Source organism: Ictalurus punctatus, chromosome 19, assembly GCF_001660625.3.
Source record: "Ictalurus punctatus breed USDA103 chromosome 19, Coco_2.0, whole genome shotgun sequence".
Taxonomy (NCBI): domain Eukaryota; kingdom Metazoa; phylum Chordata; class Actinopteri; order Siluriformes; family Ictaluridae; genus Ictalurus; species Ictalurus punctatus.
Window position 1 is genome coordinate 14,727,893 of NC_030434.2, and position 21,849 is coordinate 14,749,741.

The window sequence follows — 21,849 nt, forward strand, 5'->3', positions numbered from 1 at the left end:
ATATATATATATATATATATAAGCTCTTGTCAAACACAGTAGAAGAAAAAAAAAATATATATATATATATTTTTTTTTTTTTTCTTCTTCTACTGTGTTTGACAAGAGCTTGAAAAAATAACTTGCTCAAAGGCAATGCTCATATGGACAGACATGTTTGATAGTCTGAGGAATGGGAAAGTGTTTGCTCACAAAATTTTAAATGGATTATTTACTAGGTTCCATTATTCACATCAATGACCTTACTGTGTACTCTGTAGATTTATTTATTTCCATATGCGTTTGTTAAAGCACTCATGCACTGAAGAGATCTGTATATCTGTAATTGCCCTAGGACAGAAGATATGCTGAGACAATCAAAAATCCATAGCTGTTACACAAAGATCTACAGGAGTTTTAAGGTCTCCAAGCACAGATTTCATACCTCTGGCTAGCAGAGAAACATACTCTTTCTTGATAGTGTTTCTCAGGGCCTTTTCTAAAATGTTTAACTATTTTGTTTTTTTTATCTTCATGTGTACGACTGTGACTCACTGATCAGCCTACCACCATCTGGCGAGTGAGACATCTACTGTATTTGTACAGGCCGTGTGTATTAGGGGGTGGACATCCCAGGGTTGGAGAATTGTCTTTTTTTTTTTTTTTTGATTAAATTTTTCAGTGTTTTTAAGGACACAAGGCAGGGTTGTCAATCTCATAAAATATATTTTAGACATCACTATTATGTTCTTTCTGCTTCATTTTTCACAGCAAGGATGAATTTCAATTGTTAAGTGCAAAGCTAGACATCTGTCTCCCTTTAATTTTTCAATGCATGGCCAGAATATATCCTTATAAGATGAGACAAACCAGCTGACTATATAAGTCCTAAAAGGAACTCTTCAGTGAAAGTTGGATGGAAGTGTGTGACCTGTCTGTGATGACCTTGTCATTGATCATTAATGCGTGTCAATGGCAGATGTTCTGTATTACAGTGGCAGACTGATAAATGTCTCCTCAGACTTAGGCTCTGATAATTATATTCATGTGATGAAATATGTTGCATTTCTACATACAGATATAAACATAACAGGCAGAAACCTAACTATGGCTTCAGTTTTTATGTGCCTGTGAGACAGTGTCAATGGTGCGTGGAAAGTTTTACTGTTTTGTAACTGTTATAAATCTCTAAATTGCCTGTATTGGCTTTTGTCTGAGGGGCCAGACCTCTAGTGGATACAGCGTTGATTTGAGGATCAATAAGCAGAGAAGCTAACAGAGAAAGTTAATTCGCCATTTCAAGGCCAGGGAAGTTACTGTTTGAGGCAGAATAAGTGACTCTGAGTTTGGTTTGAATAGACCGAAAAGCATACATTTCATATAATGTTAGTGTGGCTTTCCAACAAATTATGAATTCTGAAAGACATGGCCTCATATGAAACAAAAACATTGAAAGGTTCACTACACAGAGCATAGCTGTACTATTATGAAAATTCCTTGACAGTCTATTTTTATTAGAATTACTGTGTCAGTGCGAGTAAAGGCTCCATGTACTGCATAGTGGGCCGTTACAAATATGCTGCATTTATTGTTTTTGTACATTTTGTAGCATTTTTTTTCTCGCTAATGAGGCATACAAAATTATTTTTCACAAAATTTACATGTCTGTCTAGTTGTCATAATAGAATATCACTTAGCTGGTGGGTCATGTGCTACTTGCCATGCAGGAGGATACATGATAGCATACTTTAACCAAGCTGTTTTACAAAAGTAAAAAGCAAGCCTTTGAATGTCACTTAACCATTTATTTCAAATGAAGATGCAAGCTATTCACTCTCAACACAGCAGTTCACTAGGTTCAGTTTCATTAGGTTATTAATGGGCTAAAATAGGGAGAAATATGGCCTAAAATTCCTCTAGTCCCCCAGTGATTGTGTTAATGGGTCCTCTGGAGAAATACCCATATACACACAAGCTGGTTACTCTGTCAGCGGGTAAAAAGAGCAGGAGCGGATCGTTGTTGGTTCGTGGAATGACTGCTTAACCACTAAATTCCCAGGTTCCTTTGTTGGATCAAGGCTTACATTCCACATTCTCATACACTCTCAGAATAAAAGGGTACTAAACTGTACCTGTCTTTGTCAGGATCATATTTTTTGTACATTTAATATGTATCCTTCACCAGTAAATGTGGATATAGTGTACCTTTAAGAAAGAATTGAGGTACAGAATTGTACCATAAATACCTTTTTGAGTAAAGTTTAAGGTATATTATCTGCATATTTTTTAGTTAATGAAAAGCAAAACAAACACCCCAGTAGCAAGGAAAAGTACATTTTAGTGCCCTTTTTCCTGAGAGTGTAGCTACATATATTTCCTGTTATGTTCACTGTAGATACTGAATAATTAATAATAGTTACTGATAATATACTGTAATAAGAATTACTAAATAATAAGCTGAGACATTAAGAGGTTAATAAAGACCAGATTCCAGGAAACAATATTGCTCTTAAACAATGCCTCATGCATAACTTTTTTCTTTTCCTTTCCTTAATTTCCACCATCTTCATTTTCTTTTATTAATACACTGACCTGTCAATCTTTCCTCAGCAGTAGGAAAGAAGATTTTGCAGAATTAAGTGCTGTAAGGTTCCTACATGTGTATGAGGATGTACATGCAAATGACCAAGGGAGTAATAGTATTAGAGAAGTGTTTGAAGAACTGCCAGGCTGATCCCAGTTCTCTCCATGATTTTTCTCCATAATCCTGCCAGGCTCTACATGGTTTCCTGAATGCCAGCTTAACCCTGTAAGTTGCTTGGCATGAAGTGCACTACCACTTTTCCCAACAGTGTTTAGGGGACAAAAAATAAAAAAATTTATTCATGTTTTGAATGCATCATACATTTAGGGGAAGGGGACTTCAAAATAAGCTCAGTGATAAGAAACAGACCATCTTCTTCTTTATTTTTAAATCCAATTATACACAGAATAGGTCTAATGATGCAGCTAATGAGCGTAGAACACAAATCTAGATGAACAGATAAAAGTGGAAAATACCTTTGAATTTGTGAAAGACAGCCCACAGCTCAGCGATGTCTGTGGCGAAGGTGATGTCGGTATCTAGAACGATGACTTTCTGCAGGTCTGATGGCAGTGTCTTAGTCAGAACCAGCTTCATCAGGCCGTAGATCCCTGAGTAATGCTTGTTGGGAATCCACGACACCTCAGACTTACACAGATACAGAGAGAAAATGTTTATCCTTCATACAGTACATATTTAAAATATTTAACAATCGTAAAATAAAAGCACTCCAAGCATACCAAGTTTTTACACATTTTTAGAATTAATAAAGCATTGTCATTTAATTAATTTTTCTAATTAATGCTGGGGATCTTGGAAACTCAGGGTGCACGGTGGGAGTAATAAAACATAGGGCATCTTGCACATATACTGTATACCCCTGTAGGTAATCCAACTGTAGTACCATAAGAAAAGATACAGACATGACAAGAACATGAAAAACTCCACACAGACAGTTATTGGAGGATTGAACCTTGGATCTGTGAGGCAGCAGAACCACTACCTGCAACCCTACCATGTTATCAATCACTGATAAAATATATTCCTGTAAAGTTTATTTTAAAAAAAAATTGTCAATGGACAGACTCACCTTCAATTCATCAGCATCATAAAAGTCCACTTGGACAGCCGGCACCATCCAGGTGTGGAAGAGGGAGGCCAGGATTTGCTGGGCGATGGAGTCTGTAATGAAGTGGAAGTGGAGCGGGTTCCGTCTGTCTCACACACACACACACACACACACACACACACACACACACACACACACACACACACACACACACACACACACACACACACACACACACACAGAGTTAATTACACTCTGAAATACTGAAATAGAGCACTACTACAGTCTGAATTTCCTAATATAATTCACTCATAAAATGCCCCTAAAATCAGAAATGGTGTTTTAGGGCGATGTATGAGTCTCTTGGAATTATGACAAGTAATTTATCATTTCTGGGAAACCTGTAAAATGTTGATGTACCCCTCCAATTTCCATTCAATCAAATGTCTCTATTTGTGCAATGGCCATGATGATTCATGCACTATGATGAACAGTTAGTATGCATGGAACTAATTTATATGAGCATTTGAAGATATTGAGGTGTGTGTGTGTGTGTGTGTGTGTGTGTGTGTGTGTGTGTGTGTGTGTGTGTGTGTGTGTGTGTGTGTGTGTGTGTGTGTGTTCACAAATCTTGTTTTTCTTTACACTTTTGTTTCACTGCAAATGGAAGTAAACTTTCAGTGTTATGAGCAACCATAACCAGCACAGTTATAAACTTTGCTTTTTTAAAGGCCAATGCTGAAGGACTGCCAGTCAGATCCAGTGCATTTTAACCTGAGGGGTGTTTGTTTATGTGAAATGAAATACCCTCCAGTAAGGGGGCAGAATTAGTTTGTTTTTCCCCCTTTGACTATATAAGTTTGCCATATATATGGACCATAAATATGACAAACATAGCTTAGTGTTTGATGGCACTAGAAATTTTTTTGCTGCTCAGTGCAAAACCTTTTGAATGGGAACCTTGATGCAAACTAGAAAAAGCCTCTACAAGCCTCCAGTGCAATATTTTAAACCAACAGAGTGCACATGATGCTGTGAAGACATGGAAGCCAGTGGAAGGTCATGATTTGGATTGAAGTATTATGCTACTGTCATTATATTGCAACCCCAGGCTAAAGAACAGGACTCATGCTGTCTCACTGATGCAGTAAGAGAGAGGGCACCAGGGCAGGGTTTTTACCACAGAGCATGCTAACCAGTTAAAAATTACTTCAGCTAGGGTTCAACAGCAATCAAACACACTAGATTTAGGATTTTGAATGCAGGAAGGCTTTACTGTCAGTATTAATACACAAAATACCAAACACAAACAGGCATCAAAGGACAGAACCAGTGGGTGATCCAAAAAGTAGTCAAAAGAACAGGTAAAGGGTCTAGACACATTTAATTTATGTCTAACTGGGATCAACAAAGTTCAGAACATATTAAAGCAACATACAGAGCAACTAAAGAATTGGCAAGACTTCACAGTGATACTGAAAACCATGCAGGTAACAACAGAACTCAGGAGAGCCTGAGCTCTACTGGCAGGTAAGGTCCGGAGCTGGTGTTACACATAATTACACATAACAACTTAATGGACTGAAAACTAGGAAACTACCTAAAGCTTTTTTTACAAAATTATTTTAGCACTTTAGTTTTTTCCTCTATTAGTAAGAAACCACATAAATACAGACTTTAAGAAGGACCCAGCACATGCTAATTAAATTCCAATGCTTTGCGGCACTAGTCAGAAAACCTTAGGCAAAGGAAAATGCTTTTAAGTGTGAACTGATTTTAGAATATGCAATCATATAATACTTACACATACTGAAATACTGTACGCCTTCAGTGCTTTACATTCTGATGTAGAAAAACCAGAGGCTTATCGCATTAATGTTATGTCATAAAGTAGTCATAAGTAGAAGGATGCAAGAATCTGGAAGAAGAGGTCAAGTTATCTGCAAATTCTTCATCACTGAACACAGATTAATACACCATATGTTTTAGAAATATTTTGTGGGTATTAGAGTGCATACACTATTATTTTACTGGAATTCAAGCTACCTGTCCTATATTAAAGTATGAAACATATCCTATAAAAATTGCGATAATTTCATTACTATTTTAATAGTAAAGCTATGCTGTATTTCTTCACAGCATTTTACACTTATATATAATTCATTGTGAGAAAATACTGTATGTAGCTTTGAGAGTGCTAACAGTAAATTACAGTAAGATTTCAATCAGAAGCAGTTGTACAGTGACCTCAAGACTCTTATGTAAGTGTCATGTGAGTAGGTTCATTGATAAACCTAATTGGCTAAATACTAATTCAGAATTTCTGTTAGTTAAGATAAGAAGATAAGAAGGGGTATTTAGATAAGAGGTATTGTGCAGTCCGAATTTTAAAGACCTTTTGAGCTAATGGCAGATGTTAGGACAATTTTCTATTTTAACTTCTATTATAAGGGAAAAGCCCTGGTTTTGACTATGAGTTTTAAATATCGTTAACGCTTATGGTGAAATAGTCATTATGATGTATTAGATAAAATGTGATTAAGTCTTAGTTCTGTAACAAGTGAAAGTCTTGTCATTCAAAATCAAAGTATTATGTTAATAATTTTGTAGTAATCACTATCAATGTAAATGAAATTAAAAATACATGTGAGGTAAGGAAAATTTAACTATACATTTCACAGTACATTAAATTTACTGTATATTTTTCCATTTGTGGTAGTTGTGAGTAGTTGCTACCATACTGCTGTGATAGTAATGTTATAGTAAATCACTGTTTGCTGTAATGTTTATTACATGTACAGTAAACATACAGTATTTTACTGGTAACTGTCTTCACAGCTCTATCGTCCCCAGTTTGATTTTGAGCTTGTGTAACTGTCTGTGTACAGTTTTACATGTTATCCATAGGTTTCCACCAGGTTCTCAGGTTTTCTCTCATGTTTCAAAACCCTGCCAGTATGTGGACTGGGTATTCTAAATTGCCCCAGGGTATGAATGAGTGTATGAAAGGGTGTGTGTGCATGGTGGGCTGCCATGGACTAGTGTCTCATCTAGCCTATATGCCTGCTTTGTGCACAGTGTTCCTGGAAGAGTCTCTCGATCTACTGCAAACCTGACTAACAAGCCTGACAAGTGGTTACTAAAGATGAATGAGTTTAAACACTGCAGAAACATTAGTAGTTACGTCATTATATACAGTACATTCTAAGTGGTAATCCAAATGAGTGATGCTGGTTGACAGTTTTATATTAGCATTAGCTCTCTCTCCCTCTGTAGACAGTGCAAACATAACAATTATGATTAATCATCTGTGAACTGAAGAGTGACAGAATGGACAGAAACAATAAGTTGCACAGAGGGGCCACAACACAGACAACATACAGAGGGACAGCCTTTTCCACCACAATTTCACACATTTAAAGCCACCAATAAGCAAAATTTAAATTCAGAGAACATGAACAACAGAGTGTAGGAAGTGTGCAGGAAAGGTGATTCCATAACTGCTAGCTTATAAAAAAAGGTGAAAGCTCCTCAAGAGGGCAATGGCAAAGATAAGCTCTTAAACTGTACCAGCAGATTTCTGCTTTAAACTAAATGGGTTATGTGCAGTTGCAATCTTCAGATATTATCCCAACCCCAATTCCAAAAAAGTTGTGACGCTGTGTAAAAGGTAAATAAAAACAGAATGCAATGATTTGCAAATCTCATAAACCCATGTTATTCACAATAGAACATAGAAAACATATCAAACATTTAAACTGAGTAAATGTACCATTTTAAGGAAAAAAAAAAAGTAATTTTGAATTTGATGGCTGCAACACGTCTCAAAAAAGTTGGGACGGGGCAACAAAAGGCTGGAAAAGTAAGTGCTACTAAAAAGAAACATCTGGAGGTTAATTAGCAACAAGTCAGTAACATGACTGGGTATAAAAAGAGTATCTTACACAAATGCTGGTTAAAGCTCTATCATGCTAAGAAGAAGCCATATGTGAACATGATCCAAAAGCGCCGATGTCTTCTCTGGGCCAAAGCTCATTTAAAAAGGACTGAGGCAAAGTGGAAAACTGTTCTGTTCGATTCTGTGGTCAGATGAATCGAAATTTTAAATTCTTTAGGAAACCATGGACGCCGTGTCCTCTAAACTAATGAGGACTAAAGAGGAGAGGGACCATCCGGACCATTTTTATCAGCACAGTTCAGAAACCTGCATCTCTATTGGTTATGGGGTGCATAAGTGCCTATGGAATGGGTGGCTTGCACATCTGGAAAGGCATCATCAGTGCTAAATGGTGTATACAGGTACTAGAGCAACATATGCTTCCATCCAGATTCCATCCCATCTTTACTTCTGAGAGACTCTATAAGATATTCTTTTTATAGACAATCATGCTACTGACCTGTTGCCAATTAACCTAATTAGTTGCAAAATATTCCTCCAGCTGTTTCTTTTCAGTAACACTTACTTTTCCAGCCTTCTGTTGCCCCTGTCTCAACTTTTTTTTAGACGAGTTGCAGCCATCAAATTAAAAATTACCTTATTTTTTTCTTAAAATGGTACATTTCCTCAGTTTAAACATTTGATATGCTTTCAATGTTCTATTTTGAATAACATATGGGTTTATGAGATTTGCAAATCAATGAATTCTGGAGTTTTTTGGAATTGGGTTTGTAAGCCGGACATATGCTATGGCACATTAAGCAACCTTACCACACAATCATGTTGTTTGAAATGATAATTGCCAGCATCCTACAGATTCCACAGAAAGAGCATTTTTACATTCAAACCCTACACAGTTTAATTACACACCATATATATATAATTTTATATATATAATCAATTTGATGCAGTGTGCGGCGTATGGTCTGAGCACTGACAGACTGACTCCCCACCCCTTCAACCTCTGCAGCAATGCTGGCAGCACTCATACGTCTATTTGGTATTTATGTCATATTTATATCATATATATCTTTATTTTTATCATATTTTTATCATATTTATATCATAGATATCATATTTCCCAAAGACAACCTCTGGATATGACGCTGAGCACGTGCACTCGACTTCTTTGGTCGACCATGGCGAGGCCTGTTCTGAGAGGAATCTGTCCTGTTAAACTGCTGTATGGTCTTTGCCACCGTGCTGCAGCTCAGTGTCAGGGTCTTGGCAATCTTCTTATAGCCTAGGCCATCTTTATGTAGAGCCTCAGAGAGTTCTTTGCCATGAGGTGCCATGTTGAACTTCCAGTAACCAGTTATGAGAGCGTGTGAGAGTGATGACACCAAATTTAACACACCTGCTCCCCATTCACACCTGAGACCCTGTAACACTAACCAGTCACATGACACCAGGAAGTGAAAATAGCTAATTGGACCCAATTTGGACATTTTCACTTAGGGGTGTACTCACTTTTGTTGCCAGCGGTTTAGACATTAATGGCTGTGTGTTGAGTTACTTTGAGGGGACAGCAAATGTACACTGTTACACAAGCTGTACACTCACTACTTTACATTGTAGCTAAGTGTCATTTCTTCAGTGTTGTCACATGAAAAGACATAATCAAATATTTACAAAAATGTGAGGGGTGTACTCACTTTTGTGAGATACTGTGTGTCTCATTACACTGTGAGACTTTGTTTGGGAGAAGATGAGGAGAAATTGGATGAGAGCTGAAGTTCACAGAGGTTACGTTGCCAGGCAACAGGCTGCCGTCGTGAGAGAAGCATATTCAGATTTGTAAGCAAAGGACAACAACAAGGCCGGCAAAGAGAGAGACAGAGAATGATAGAAAAGAGCAGGAGATAGAGACTGTGCATGTGTGTATGTCTGTGGGTGGGTGGGTGTGTACGTTGGAAATGATAACTTGCTGACCTGACAGAAAAGGCTGAGATACTGGAGTTGTCCACAGCTTATTGCATGACACCACATTGGTTTTGGCTACAGGAGTTAAAAATAAGCCAAAGGATACTTCTATATAAGGCTAGGAAGGTGCAGTGTATACTGTACCAAAAGCATGATGAAATCCTTACCTGTGGAACAGGACAGACTTCACCAGTGTCACCACGTCTCTACTGGCATTATACCCAGCACAAACAATGGCCATATGAATTGTCTGGAGAGAGCAAGAACAAGAATGATTACAAAAATGGAAAAGAGAAAGATTTCATGGTTGCATAAGTAAAAGTAGGTAAAATGGTTTCTCTAAATCAGCACTGCATTATAGGAGATCTCACAACACTAAGCACCAATTTGTTTCTGCAAAGCTCCGCTAAGGGAACACTGATGACTCTTTATCTAAATCTCAACAAGATTTTTTGGTTTTAATCCTCCTCTTGAACGCTTCTTAAGTGTATACAGTATATCTCAACTCTCATTGCATTACATTGCTGATAGATAATTACAGCTATGATGAAATTACATGCCAAATCCTGCTTCAACATTATTTCACATACAATACTGTAAGTCACTAATATTTACTGAGTATTTACTGTGTAACTAAGTAATTTCAAATACTTAGATTTAAAAAAAACACAATAACTTATGTTAAAACTACCAGATTTGTACAGCAGTGCCTGTTGCCACAATGCAACCATAATTCTGAATTTAATAGTTAACAATAAACATTTGACAAATTGAACTGTAAGTACAAAGTATACAGTAGTACTTTAATAAATCTGACAAAAAATATGAGGTAACAAATGTGTAATAATGTCTATAACATTACATAAGTATTCACCACTTACCTGAAAGCAAATGGATATTGATAATATAGTGTGGCAGTTATTATGAACTTAAGATTTTATGTACCAAGTATTACATGTGAGGACTATGCTTGTATCAATGCTAAATAGTAATTTAATATGTGAGTTGATAAAGATTATTGGACATAATTAATTCATTGTTAGATTGTCATGTTTCAGCCTGGTCAGCCCTAATTCGTATATACATCCATCTGTTTTCTGTACCACTTATCCTACACAGGGTCAAGAGGGAACATGGAGCCCCTCCCAGGGAACTTGGGGCACAAACTAGGGACAATTTAGAGATGCCAGTCAGCCTATAACGCATGTCTTTGGACTGGGAAGGAAACTCAAGTAGCTGGAGAAAACCCCAGAAGCACAGGGAAAACATGTGCCCTCTACACACACAGGGAGGAGGTGAGGATGGAACCCCCAACCCTGGAGGTGTGAGGCAAACGTGTGAACCACTAAAAATCTCTACATCCCTTATATACACTGTGAACAGAACATGTGGGTTAAGTGTTCAGTCCTGAAGGTCTTAACCATGCCTTACCTCACACTTGTCCACCACAGGCTGAGACACACAGTCAGAACTATTTCCTAGTGTGATGGCTCTATGAGCCTCTGCATGCCTCAAACCCTCTCTGCCAGCGTGGGACTGGTTGCCATGACGTCCATTGCCATACTGGTTGCCATGGGTGGGGCTTCTGGGTGGCTGACTCAGCTCTTTCCTGAGTGCTCGGTTTTCCTCTTCCACTTCCCGTACCCGGAGTTCCAGGGCGAGCGTATAGGACTGAGGCTCCAGTGGAGACAGAGGCAGCGGCTTCACTGAGGGCAAGAAAAAAAAAATCGATTCAATTTGCAGTTTGTGTTTTTTAAACATAATTCTCAAACTGTTATAATCATATCATTTTACAAAATGCTTTAGAAAAACTGCGATTTACAGTATTGTCCTTCAATGCATCTCTGTAGTTTCAGGCTCCTGTTTATATTTTCCTAAACCATAAATCAGCTTAACATCCAGCAAGAAGAGAAGTCTACAATTTTTCTTTTAAATGCAAATCATAAGGTATGTGCAGGTACAATTGACTGAAGAGAGACCGTTTGTTATTGGAAGAGAAAGCTTTGTTTTTGTTTTTATCTAGGATATGTACAGTTTCCCAAGATGCACAAACTAAGAAAGGAATAAAAGGAATGTTCTGTACAATGTAAATGACAATAAAGTATTCAAAAATCAAAGGCCAGTCTACATGCTGCTGCAATGAACCTGAAAATTCACTCACACTGCAATGGTAAATACAGGACAGAGGACCCATGTTCTTGTCTTCCACTTTCACACTAAAACACACCCACACAAGCAATTGCATTCATACAGCAGCAAAGTAAATGGGGGTGTAAGCTGTTATTGCTCTTATTGATCATGGTCAAAAGACAGATAGCTTTACAGTATGGCATCATCACTCAACTCAGCACTAACTCCCATGTGTAGACTTCCTCAGGGATTGAACACAAATACAGAAAATAGAAAAAAAAAAAAAGGGATACTGTGGCTAAATCCATTTATTACTCTAAGAACATTTTCAATAAACTCCTAATCTACCATTCTTTAACCTGAGGAATACCTAAAGAAAACTCTCTTTCTCAGGCTTCCCTAGTAGAAATTCTTAATAGATACTGCATGTAAGCAGCATAACAGGATATCAGGAGGCTACTTTGGTTGTAATGCAAAGCATAAATTACGTTTATTTATAAATCTGACACCAGAGATAATCTGGGCAGGATAGAGCCATTAGAAGTCTGCTCACTGGACAAATGCATGCAATAAGTGACATTTGATTGACTTTTATCTCTCCTTCTTTTGTGGTTGAGTTTGAACTCAAGGCAGTTAAGGGTCTTAGAGTAGCTATATTGATAATCGCAGTCCCTTTAGTCACCAACTGGACGATCCATTCTGAACAGCTCTTACCCACTTGGCCTCGGACACCCACTTTCAATTAAAAACAGATTACTGTTGGTTTGTTTTTTGATTCACACTATTAATTTCACATAACAACAAGAGAGGAAGAATTTTAACTGTGGCCATGTCATGAGAGGTGAAGTGGAGGCAGCAGTAAATTGCTTTGGAGCAATGCATTGGCTAAATGATCCTTGCTACTATGTCCTTTATCACTTTTAGAGGCTCTAATCAGTTTGCTGAAGGATTGAGTCTGTGGCTTATGTCCAGTCACAATGAAATGTGTCATACGTCATACATACTTATTAGGGGTGTAATGCAATACCATTATCTGTTTTTGTAGCTGTATCTGTGTAGTGCACAACATATTTGTATCTGTGCTTGCATTTGGATCTAATAATACAGTATTTCACCAGATTTACATTAGTTTTTGGGTTTGTTATATATGTTATTCTTTTTAGTAACACTTACTTTTCCATCCTTTTGGTGCTCTCGTCCCAAATTTTTTGAGACGCGGTGCAAATTCAAAATTAGCTTATTTTTTTGTGCAAATGGTACATTTACTCAGTTTAAGCATTTGATATGTTTTATATGGTCTATTGTTAATAACATATGGGTTTATGAGATTTACAAAGCATTGCATTCTGTTTTTATTTACATTTTACACAGCGTTACAACTTGTTTGGAATTGGGGTTGTATTCTAGAAAGATCAGAAAAAGACATGCGATCAGAATCTACTATAAAGTTGGGATGCAGTGATTCTGTGAGTCAAAATGGGACCTTTAAGTGGCATTTCATTATAATAATTTTCTGATAAGGTTTTCTTTTAATAATGATGGACAATAATCATTTAATAATGATGAAAAACACAAGCAATGTACGTACAGATTTTACAATATTTTTTAATTAATTAGTTTTATTTTTATATTTTTTGGAGACATAGCAGAGATATGCTGCTCAGTGCACAGCACACAGTATGCTTGAGCTATATGTACTGTATATATGCTATATGTGTTTGTACAGAATTATGGTAAAAATATGGTTTCATTTTAGGGCGCAGAGTAGCTTAGTGTTTAGCACATTCGTGTCACACCTCCAGGATTGGGGGTTACATTCTCGCCCCGGCCCTGCGTGTGCGGAGTTTACATGTTCCCCATGTGCTGCGGGGGTTTCCTCCGGGTACTCCGGTTTCCTCCCCTAGTCCAAAGACATGCATGGTAGATTGATTGGCGTGTCTGTAGTGTATGAATAAGTGTGTGAATGTGTATGTAATTGTGCCCTGCGATGGACTGGCACCCCGCCTTGTGCCCCATGCTCCCTGGGATAGGCTCCAGGTTCCCCGTGACCCTATAGGATAAGTGGTATAGAAAATGGATGGATGGATACATATAGTTTCATTTTTGAGCTCAATATAGCAATGTGTCATGTAACAGCGTTAAAGATGAATGCAAGTGCAGATTGTCGTTTAATGATAAAACAAACAATACAAATAACATAGCTTAAAAACACAAAAACATGAACTAGGTTATCAAGGCAAAAACATACATGGAATAAAGAACATGACAAGAGCAATGAAGAGAAACAGAAGACAATAGCTAGACAAGAAATGAGGTGCAAGATGTGACATATACTGATGCTCATTAACAAAAATGTGACACAGGTTCAGGCAGTCATTTGACATGATCAGTGAGCTGCAGTGGCTGATGGGAAACAGTGCCAATTTCAGCATAACCCTGACATAATGTATAGGTCAGATTAAAACCAAACAAGCAAATAAGACCAATAACCTCTGTCTATTTAAGGAGCACTCTCCACTCACTCAGTGCTCAGTCTTGAGCTGGTGCTCAATTCTCAGCAATTTTCTGGGGGTAAACTCTCATAATTCTCCTAGGAACATCCTGGTCATTTCTGTAGGCTTCTTTAGCCAACTCTGGAGCTCACTAAGCTCTCAGCACAAAAGTATTTATAATGTTTATACTTATAAAATGAATAAATTAATGAATTAATTCACATCCTACTTTGGTCACGCATCTTCTGTACTTCCTGGGTTTTACTAATTTCTTCTGATGCTTTGTCCAGAATTTCAATTCGGTCATGACCCCCTGAAAGCTCTTAGTAAGAAGGCCCAGTCAACAACCAAGGCCCAGAAGCCATTCTTGGAACTTAAACTTTGCCTCACAAATGCCCAGTGCTCCACTTGCCTGATCCAACTTTCATAGTAGAGGTTGATGCTGCCATTGGGGTTTCAATGGACCAGAATCTCTATCTTCTATCTCTATCTATCACCCCTACAGAACATATTAATGATGTTGGGAATCGCAAGGGCATGTTCTCCCCTTGCTGCGGGGGTTTCCTCAGGGTACTCCAGTTTCCTCCCCCAGTCCAAAGACATGCATGGTAGGCTGATTGGCATGTCTAAAGTGTCCGTAGTGTATGAATGGGTGTGTGAGTGTGTATGTGATTGAGCCCTGCGATGGATTGGCACCCTGTCCAGGGTGTTCTCCGCCTTGTGCCCGATGCTCCCTGGGATAGGTTCCAGGTTCCCCGTGACCCTGAAAAGGAGTAAGTGGTTGAAGATGGATGGATGGATGGATGGATAGATGGATGGAATCGCAAGGTACGATCAGCCTAGTTGACACTGGAAGAATGGAGGCACATTTTGCAGGGGGCTGTTTCCAGTTTGTGGCTTGGACTGACCTTTGAACTTGGCATATATCAAGAATGCCCAACATCTTAATACTCGACAGGCCAGGTGATCCCTGTTCTTTAACAGGTTCGATTTCATTCTTTCCGACTGGCCTGAGTCCAAGAACCTAAATCCTGAATCTCCAGACTGTGGGATCCTCCTACTTATGTGCCAGAGGATCTTGTCTTGTCTCCAGTAGCTTATGTGACCTTTTTTATGTTTTGTTTTGTCCTGCGTGATGCGCACACCTATTCTGAAGCTTTCTGCCAAGGTTTCTTAAAAGAACAACATAAAATCAATACTCCACCTATTGTTCACATCTGTATTCATATTCATTTAACACTTTATCTGTTCAATCTGAATAATGTATTCATATTAGGTTACATTCCTAATACTTATACAAATTGATATAAACAACTCTACACTGTAAACCCTAATGTTGTCTTTACTTAAACAATCAAGTAATCTTGACTAAACATTATTTAACATTTTTCATTTTGGACCTGTAACTCAAAAATATAAGTTAGTTTAACTTATTTACCTACAAAATACATAAACTTAATATTTAAAGTGTTATGAACTCAAAATCATGATTCATTAAAATAGCTCACTCTGGTCTTCCTTTGATTTGATTGGCCATGCAAGGAGTTCTGCCTGGCAACAAGAGAACTAATTCACTGATTGGTAGATAATTACAAAAGGTGGTCCTCTTCTCGTCTGTTGGTTGCTGCTGAGACCGATTTCAGTGTAAAGTTAAAGAAGGGAGTTTTTCATCGTGCGCCATTTTAAGTAAGTAAACTTATTATGTTGATATAAAATTATTTTGTGTTATTTTTAATAGTGAAATATGTTTGTTAAATTCCTAATGGTACATTTTATAATAAAGGACAACACAGCCATAATTACACATGTTTCCCGGTCGAACTTTGCTAACGTAGCCATTAATTAACAATATTTTTATATTGTTATAAATCTTGTTAAATATCACATATTTTTCATCAATACAATTGATTTGTGTTTTTGATATATTTAGTGAGCATTCTGATCAACATGCATTGATGGTCATGATGATACATGATCACAATACTCTATTTATACCCGTTTCTTCACTAGGTGTCTGATAATCGCAACTCTATCCTTGATGTGCCAGTGGGGACCTTATTTGAAGACACTACTCATCAGCCCCCCAGCTCCTTGTATTTGCCGTCCTCTATTGGGATAATACTTGAAGGCCAGGTGGTGATAGACAAAATGCAGGACCTCCCACAAGCAATGTGTCTTCTCTTTGGTCTTATTTATGCATTAGACCTGAATTACCCAAAATCTCTCGCAAACACGTTTGATTTCATACAGCGTGTACTGATGTCAACGGGGCAGAACACCCTCAAGCCTAAAGTACAGTCTTTGGCAAACCAGATTTTTGTTTGATAACATTTTTTAGGTCTCACTGTTGCAGATTTTGAGTCAGTATTGTTACATTTACATGCTCAGTACCTATTAACATAATTGTGAGACCATTTTTTTTCTCAATTTACTCCATTATCCATTAACAAAGAATAAAAAGTATAATGTTTGAATGGCTTAAGTGCACAGAGTTCTTCCATTGTAGTGCACTAGTTAATGTGGGACATTGTTACCACCTGTACAGTGTGGTTGTGACCAAATTCCATTTCCATTATAGTAGGGTGTGTACTGTAATTTCATCAATATTGTGAATATTGGTCAATAAAGACATTCAATATGATGTTTAGTATGTTATATTTCAGTTTGGTATGCTTGCACAAAGCTTAAACAGTCAAAATTAATAAAAGCATAGTCAATTAGATTTAATTTATAATTATATTTTTAATTTAATTGAATTTTCAAGTTGAGTTCACTTAAATATGTAAGTACACTTGAAATTAACACCAAGTTAAATGAACTTAATTGTTTAAGTACACTATATAAACACCAAGTACGGTGAACTTAACAATTTAAGTACAGCCTACATGAGTGCCAAGTTAAGTGAACTTAAATATACAAGTTTTGGGAGACCCCATTACTCAAGAACATTGAGGGCACGAGTTTACTCAATCAATTGAGTTCAGTCAACTTATTAGGGTTTTCAGTGTATAAGCAATTGTCCTAATGGCTAATGATATTTCACAGTAATACTATGATCTTGATCATGGCCTTTTTATTTTGAAGGAAATCCACAAATCTTTATCACTCATAGTGGTGGGGGTACAGAGTGAATAACAGGATTTATAACTTGTAGACATAAGGACTGGATATTTATGGAATAAATGAGACTTTGTAAAGTAAAATAAAATAATGACCAAATGAACACAACAGGGAACAAACATACATAATGTTTGTTGGAATCCTCTATAGCACCAATATAATAACATGGAACATACCATTTGTCAGTGGACTAAAGCTTGAAAGTATACTGGAATCTAGTCTAATATCAAAATCCAACTGGTAAGTAAACTACACTAAATGGTTAATGTAATATCTTCATATTACATTTCCTGGAAGGGGTTTGATACTTTTTGATGTAGTAGTAAAATATGTGTAGCAATTACATAGTTTAATGAGGCCAGTTAAGTTTAGCTTGTTTAATTTTGTCTCATTAAAATTAATGATGATAAATATTTATGTGATTTTGTAGAGTTTAGATAAAATGGTAAAAGGGAAAGATCCATTTAAATTCACAAATTTAAAGGTTCTTGTTTTTTAAATTCCTTATCAAATTCCTTATTTGTAATTTAATTTAGTTATTGGTATTGTTACAAAATAATCAATAGATTAGCCTTACATGAGAGAAAATCAGTTGAATAAAAATGAATAAATAAATAAATAAATAAGCCTAATGATATTACAACCAGTCCTATAAGCCACATTAATTTAGCCTAATAGTGATAAATGGATTATTTGTCACTTAATTCACATGAATAATCAATTATTAATAGATTTGTGGGTGTTTTTTTCAGTGACAAAGATAAATAACTGGTACATAAGGGTTAAATAAGTTCTTATAAATAAGCAATGTGGAACTGAAGTGTTGCTCACTCCAAAACTGCAATATTCAGTTTTCTGATAGAAGTTAGACATTTAGTTCAATCCAGTAAAGAAAGGTGCCATTTATTATTAATGTATGGACATTAATACTCATTAATTGTAGTAGACCACTGGGGTTATCCAAGGTGGGTAAAGTGGTTTATATTTTGAGACATAATTGCAGCAGACATTTAAACTATACTAATGTTTTCAATTCATTTTCAATTACACTAGATTTACAGACAAGTTTTTTTTTTTTTTTTTTTTAAACATGGTTATGTTTATCTTTAGTTAAATGAGGGAAAACATAATACCATTTCAGGTCCTTTCAATACGTGTTCATTTGTATTCAGACATATGTACCCTGTGCTATGAGGAGGGGACAGAAGGAAAAGAGCCATGACCTTGGCATAGCAATACATCACTGTTATCTCAATATTATTTCAATATCGAGTCAATGCTCCTTCATGGAAGGGTAAAGCAATTACTTTTTGGCTGCAAGCCAAGATTCAAATGTCTCGGAAAAGGGCAGGGGAAATTATTTTGCATTCTTGTCATGCTGCCAGAGGGTAAACTGACTAAGCAAATGGGCCCGATGACAGAAAAAGACATAAATAAATTGAGTTATGTGTCAAAACACAAAGAGATAGGTGCATTCTGACCTGTGTCCAGTCTTACAACAGAAGATAAAATAGTGAGGCATTTCACTCAAACATTACATTTTGTACCTTTAGACGTAATATACAATATATTTTTCTTTAAATGCTGATCTCATTTTCAATTTTTTATGATAGCTAAATAAGCAACCAGTGGTCAGGAATCTGCGGCTCTTCGACAAAAATCATGTGGCTCACCAGGTGTCTCACCCTTTACCAACATATCATCATTAAAAACTTAGACTCATCACTAGCGTTCAGTTTCCTGCAGAATTGCTAAGTCAATTACAATTCCTTTGTTGTACAGCTGCTGAAATTAATGAAAAGTCAGTTTACAATAATATATTTCAAGTTGTTCCAGCCAGTGCACGTATGCAGTACTGTGCGCAAGTGTCACAACACCAGTCAACGGCAAACCACTTATAATACATTTCTATGGTAAACTCTCACCCTCAGATTCAGGTAGCTACCTAACTTGTAGTCATAAAGAATTCAGAGGAGCATCAAAAATTTAAAAAATAAATAAATAAATAAATGGATAAATGTGGGCTGGTCTGCCTCTGCGGTCTATCAATAACCCTCATCAATGTCAAAATGTTTGAAACGGACAATCAACGACCCTTCAGTATTAACGATGAAAGACTGTGAGGTCAAATGTAAGCTAAGTAGCTAAAGTTGAATATTTTACAACTGTTTTATGAGAGTAACGTTAAATGACTGACAGTAATATGCAGGGCTACAAACATTTACGTGATTCATGAAATGTAATGTGTTATTGTCAATGTGAGGAGATGAGAAACATTAACGGAGTCGTTTTCATAGATTAGGCAGAAGATGGGGAATGAATGTGTGTATATTGTGAATGAATGTAATGAACATGGTTACCTGGATTTACTGACAGCCTTTCAGTATATTTACTTTTCTAACAAAATGATTCATAAAAGTTCATATCATCCACAGACTTAAATTAGTACATTGTAAAACGTGTGGATTTGACTCGTGTGTTTTTAGGTTGTGGTTAGGACAAAGTCATTTATTAAAATAAAAATGTATTATTTGCAAATCTAGTTGTTTAGCTATTTAAAAAAAAAAAATTCATTTAATTCTATTTTCTGGACAATAAACCCTCCCCAAGTGTACACAAACATTGTATTTTGATACTAGTCTGTATGTCTTTGTCAGGCCTGTGCTCAAAAAGTTAAAGGGGTAGTTCACCTAAAAATTTCAATTATGTTATCATTTACTTTCCCTCTTGTCATTCCAAACTCAAATACTGTTACTTTTCATCACATAAAAGATTATTTCCCCCTCACTCTTTTCCTCTCTATTACGGCTCTATACCATAAAATGGCAGACGATCATGAGCTTTAAAGGTGCACTATAAAGCAGCCATAAAAACTACAGTCCAAGTGGCCATACGAGAGCTTTGTGTCATATGGACTGCTTTTCTGCATATCTGTGTAAGCATTCTTCAAAATTCTCCTTTTGTGTTACACTGAACACAGCATACAGGTCTGGAACAGCTTGATGGTGAGTAGATAATGTTGTGTAAGTCATTGTGTCAAAAATTGAACATGAACATGAACATGTTTTTAAGCTCTAAAATAAGCTCTAAATAAAAGTATTTTAGACCATGTTGCATTTCTCTTGACTTATTTATTTACATATGTGACCTTGAAGTAATCCAAAAATAATCATATTACATTACTTTCATATTGTTATACTTGGGTTACGTACTGATAAAAAAAATATGAAGTAATTTGTAACTGTAATGGGATACATTTTTAAAGTAACCCTCCCAACCGTGTTTGTCAATTATGTATTTTAATGAGCAACAAGAGTTCAGAATACAGTATCGGTGTCATTACAAGTAACATACAGTAAGAACATTTTACACCTGTATAATTCAGTCTACACTGGCTGCCTATAAAGTTCCATTTTAATTAAAAAAGCCTGATTTTTTTAAGCTCGTTTAAAGCTCAAAATAGTTTAGCTACAGCATATCTTGCTGATCTCCTGAAACAGTACAGCTCATTCTGACCACTTTGCTTAGCTAAGAAAGAGAGGCTGTTAATTTGTGGATCAGTCACTTCTCACCTGATGGAAGATGTTCTGCTTACCTCTAAACATGCTAGCTCAAACTCAGAGTTTTGAATGATAATAATTATTATTATTAGTTGTAGTAGTAGTAGTAGTAAGAGTAGTAAGAATAGTACTAGCAGTAGTAGTAGTAAGAATAGTAGTAGTAGTAGTAGTAAGAGTAAGCACAAAGGGTAAGAGTAGTAGTAGCAGCAGCAGTAGTAGTAATACTAGTAGTAGTAGTAGTAGCAGTGGTAGTAGTAGTAAGAGTAGTAGTAGCAGCAGTAGTAGTAGAAATACTAGTAGTAGTAGTAGTAGCAGCAGTAGTAGTAGTAGTAGTAGCAGTGGTAGTAGTAGTAAGAGTAGTAGTAGCAGCAGTAGTAGTAGTAGTAAGAGTAGTAAGAGTAGTAGTAGTAGCAGTAGTAGTAGTAGTTGTAGTAGTAGCAGTTGTAGTAGCAGTAGTAGTAGTAGTATTAGTAGCAGCAGTAGTAGTAGCAGCAGTAGTAGTAGTAGTAGTAGTAGTAGTAGCTGTAGTAGTAGTAATAGTAGTAGTAGTTGTAGTAGCAGTAGTAGTAGTAGTAGTAGTAGTAGTAGCTGTAGTAGTAGTAATAGTAGTAGTAGTTGTAGTAGCAGTAGTAGCAGTAGTAGTAGTAGTAGTAGTAGTAGTAGCAGTAGTAGTAGCAGTAGTAATAGTGGTAGTAGTATTACTGAAATCTGATGGGAAATGGGGATAGAGACTTCTCTTGAAATCAGGAAAAAATTGTTCCTGTAGTGCAGTGGACACTCTTGTGTCTGCTGTTCAAGGGATTCCAAGAGGTGGTATCATAAGTGTAATTTAGGACCAAAGTGAATTAAAAGATACCACAATCTTGGCACATTTTGCTCCATCCACATTAGCACATGCACTTAAGTTAAAATTGTGTACTGTGACAGTACATACCGCATTCGATTCAGTACCTACTGCTTGGCCGTTGATACAGTACGTACTGATTAGTATATGTGTATAGTATGAATGCAATCCGAACATACTACAACCGCCATGTTTGCATTGTCATGTGACC

General features: G+C 36.6%; 1 protein-coding gene across 1 annotated transcript in view; it reads right to left on the reverse strand.

Annotated features, from left to right (window-relative positions):
• Window positions 1-21,849, reverse strand: part of LOC108280014 (xylosyl- and glucuronyltransferase LARGE1) — a 64,912-nt gene that overhangs the window by 14,275 nt on the left and 28,788 nt on the right. Inside the window, exons 3-6 of the mRNA XM_053688182.1 lie at window positions 10,924-11,198; window positions 9,660-9,742; window positions 3,654-3,777; window positions 3,040-3,211 (exon numbers count right to left, since the gene is read on the reverse strand). Of these exons, the coding sequence (XP_053544157.1) occupies window positions 3,040-3,211; window positions 3,654-3,777; window positions 9,660-9,742; window positions 10,924-11,198 (654 nt within the window). The remainder of the gene's footprint in view (window positions 1-3,039; window positions 3,212-3,653; window positions 3,778-9,659; window positions 9,743-10,923; window positions 11,199-21,849) is intronic.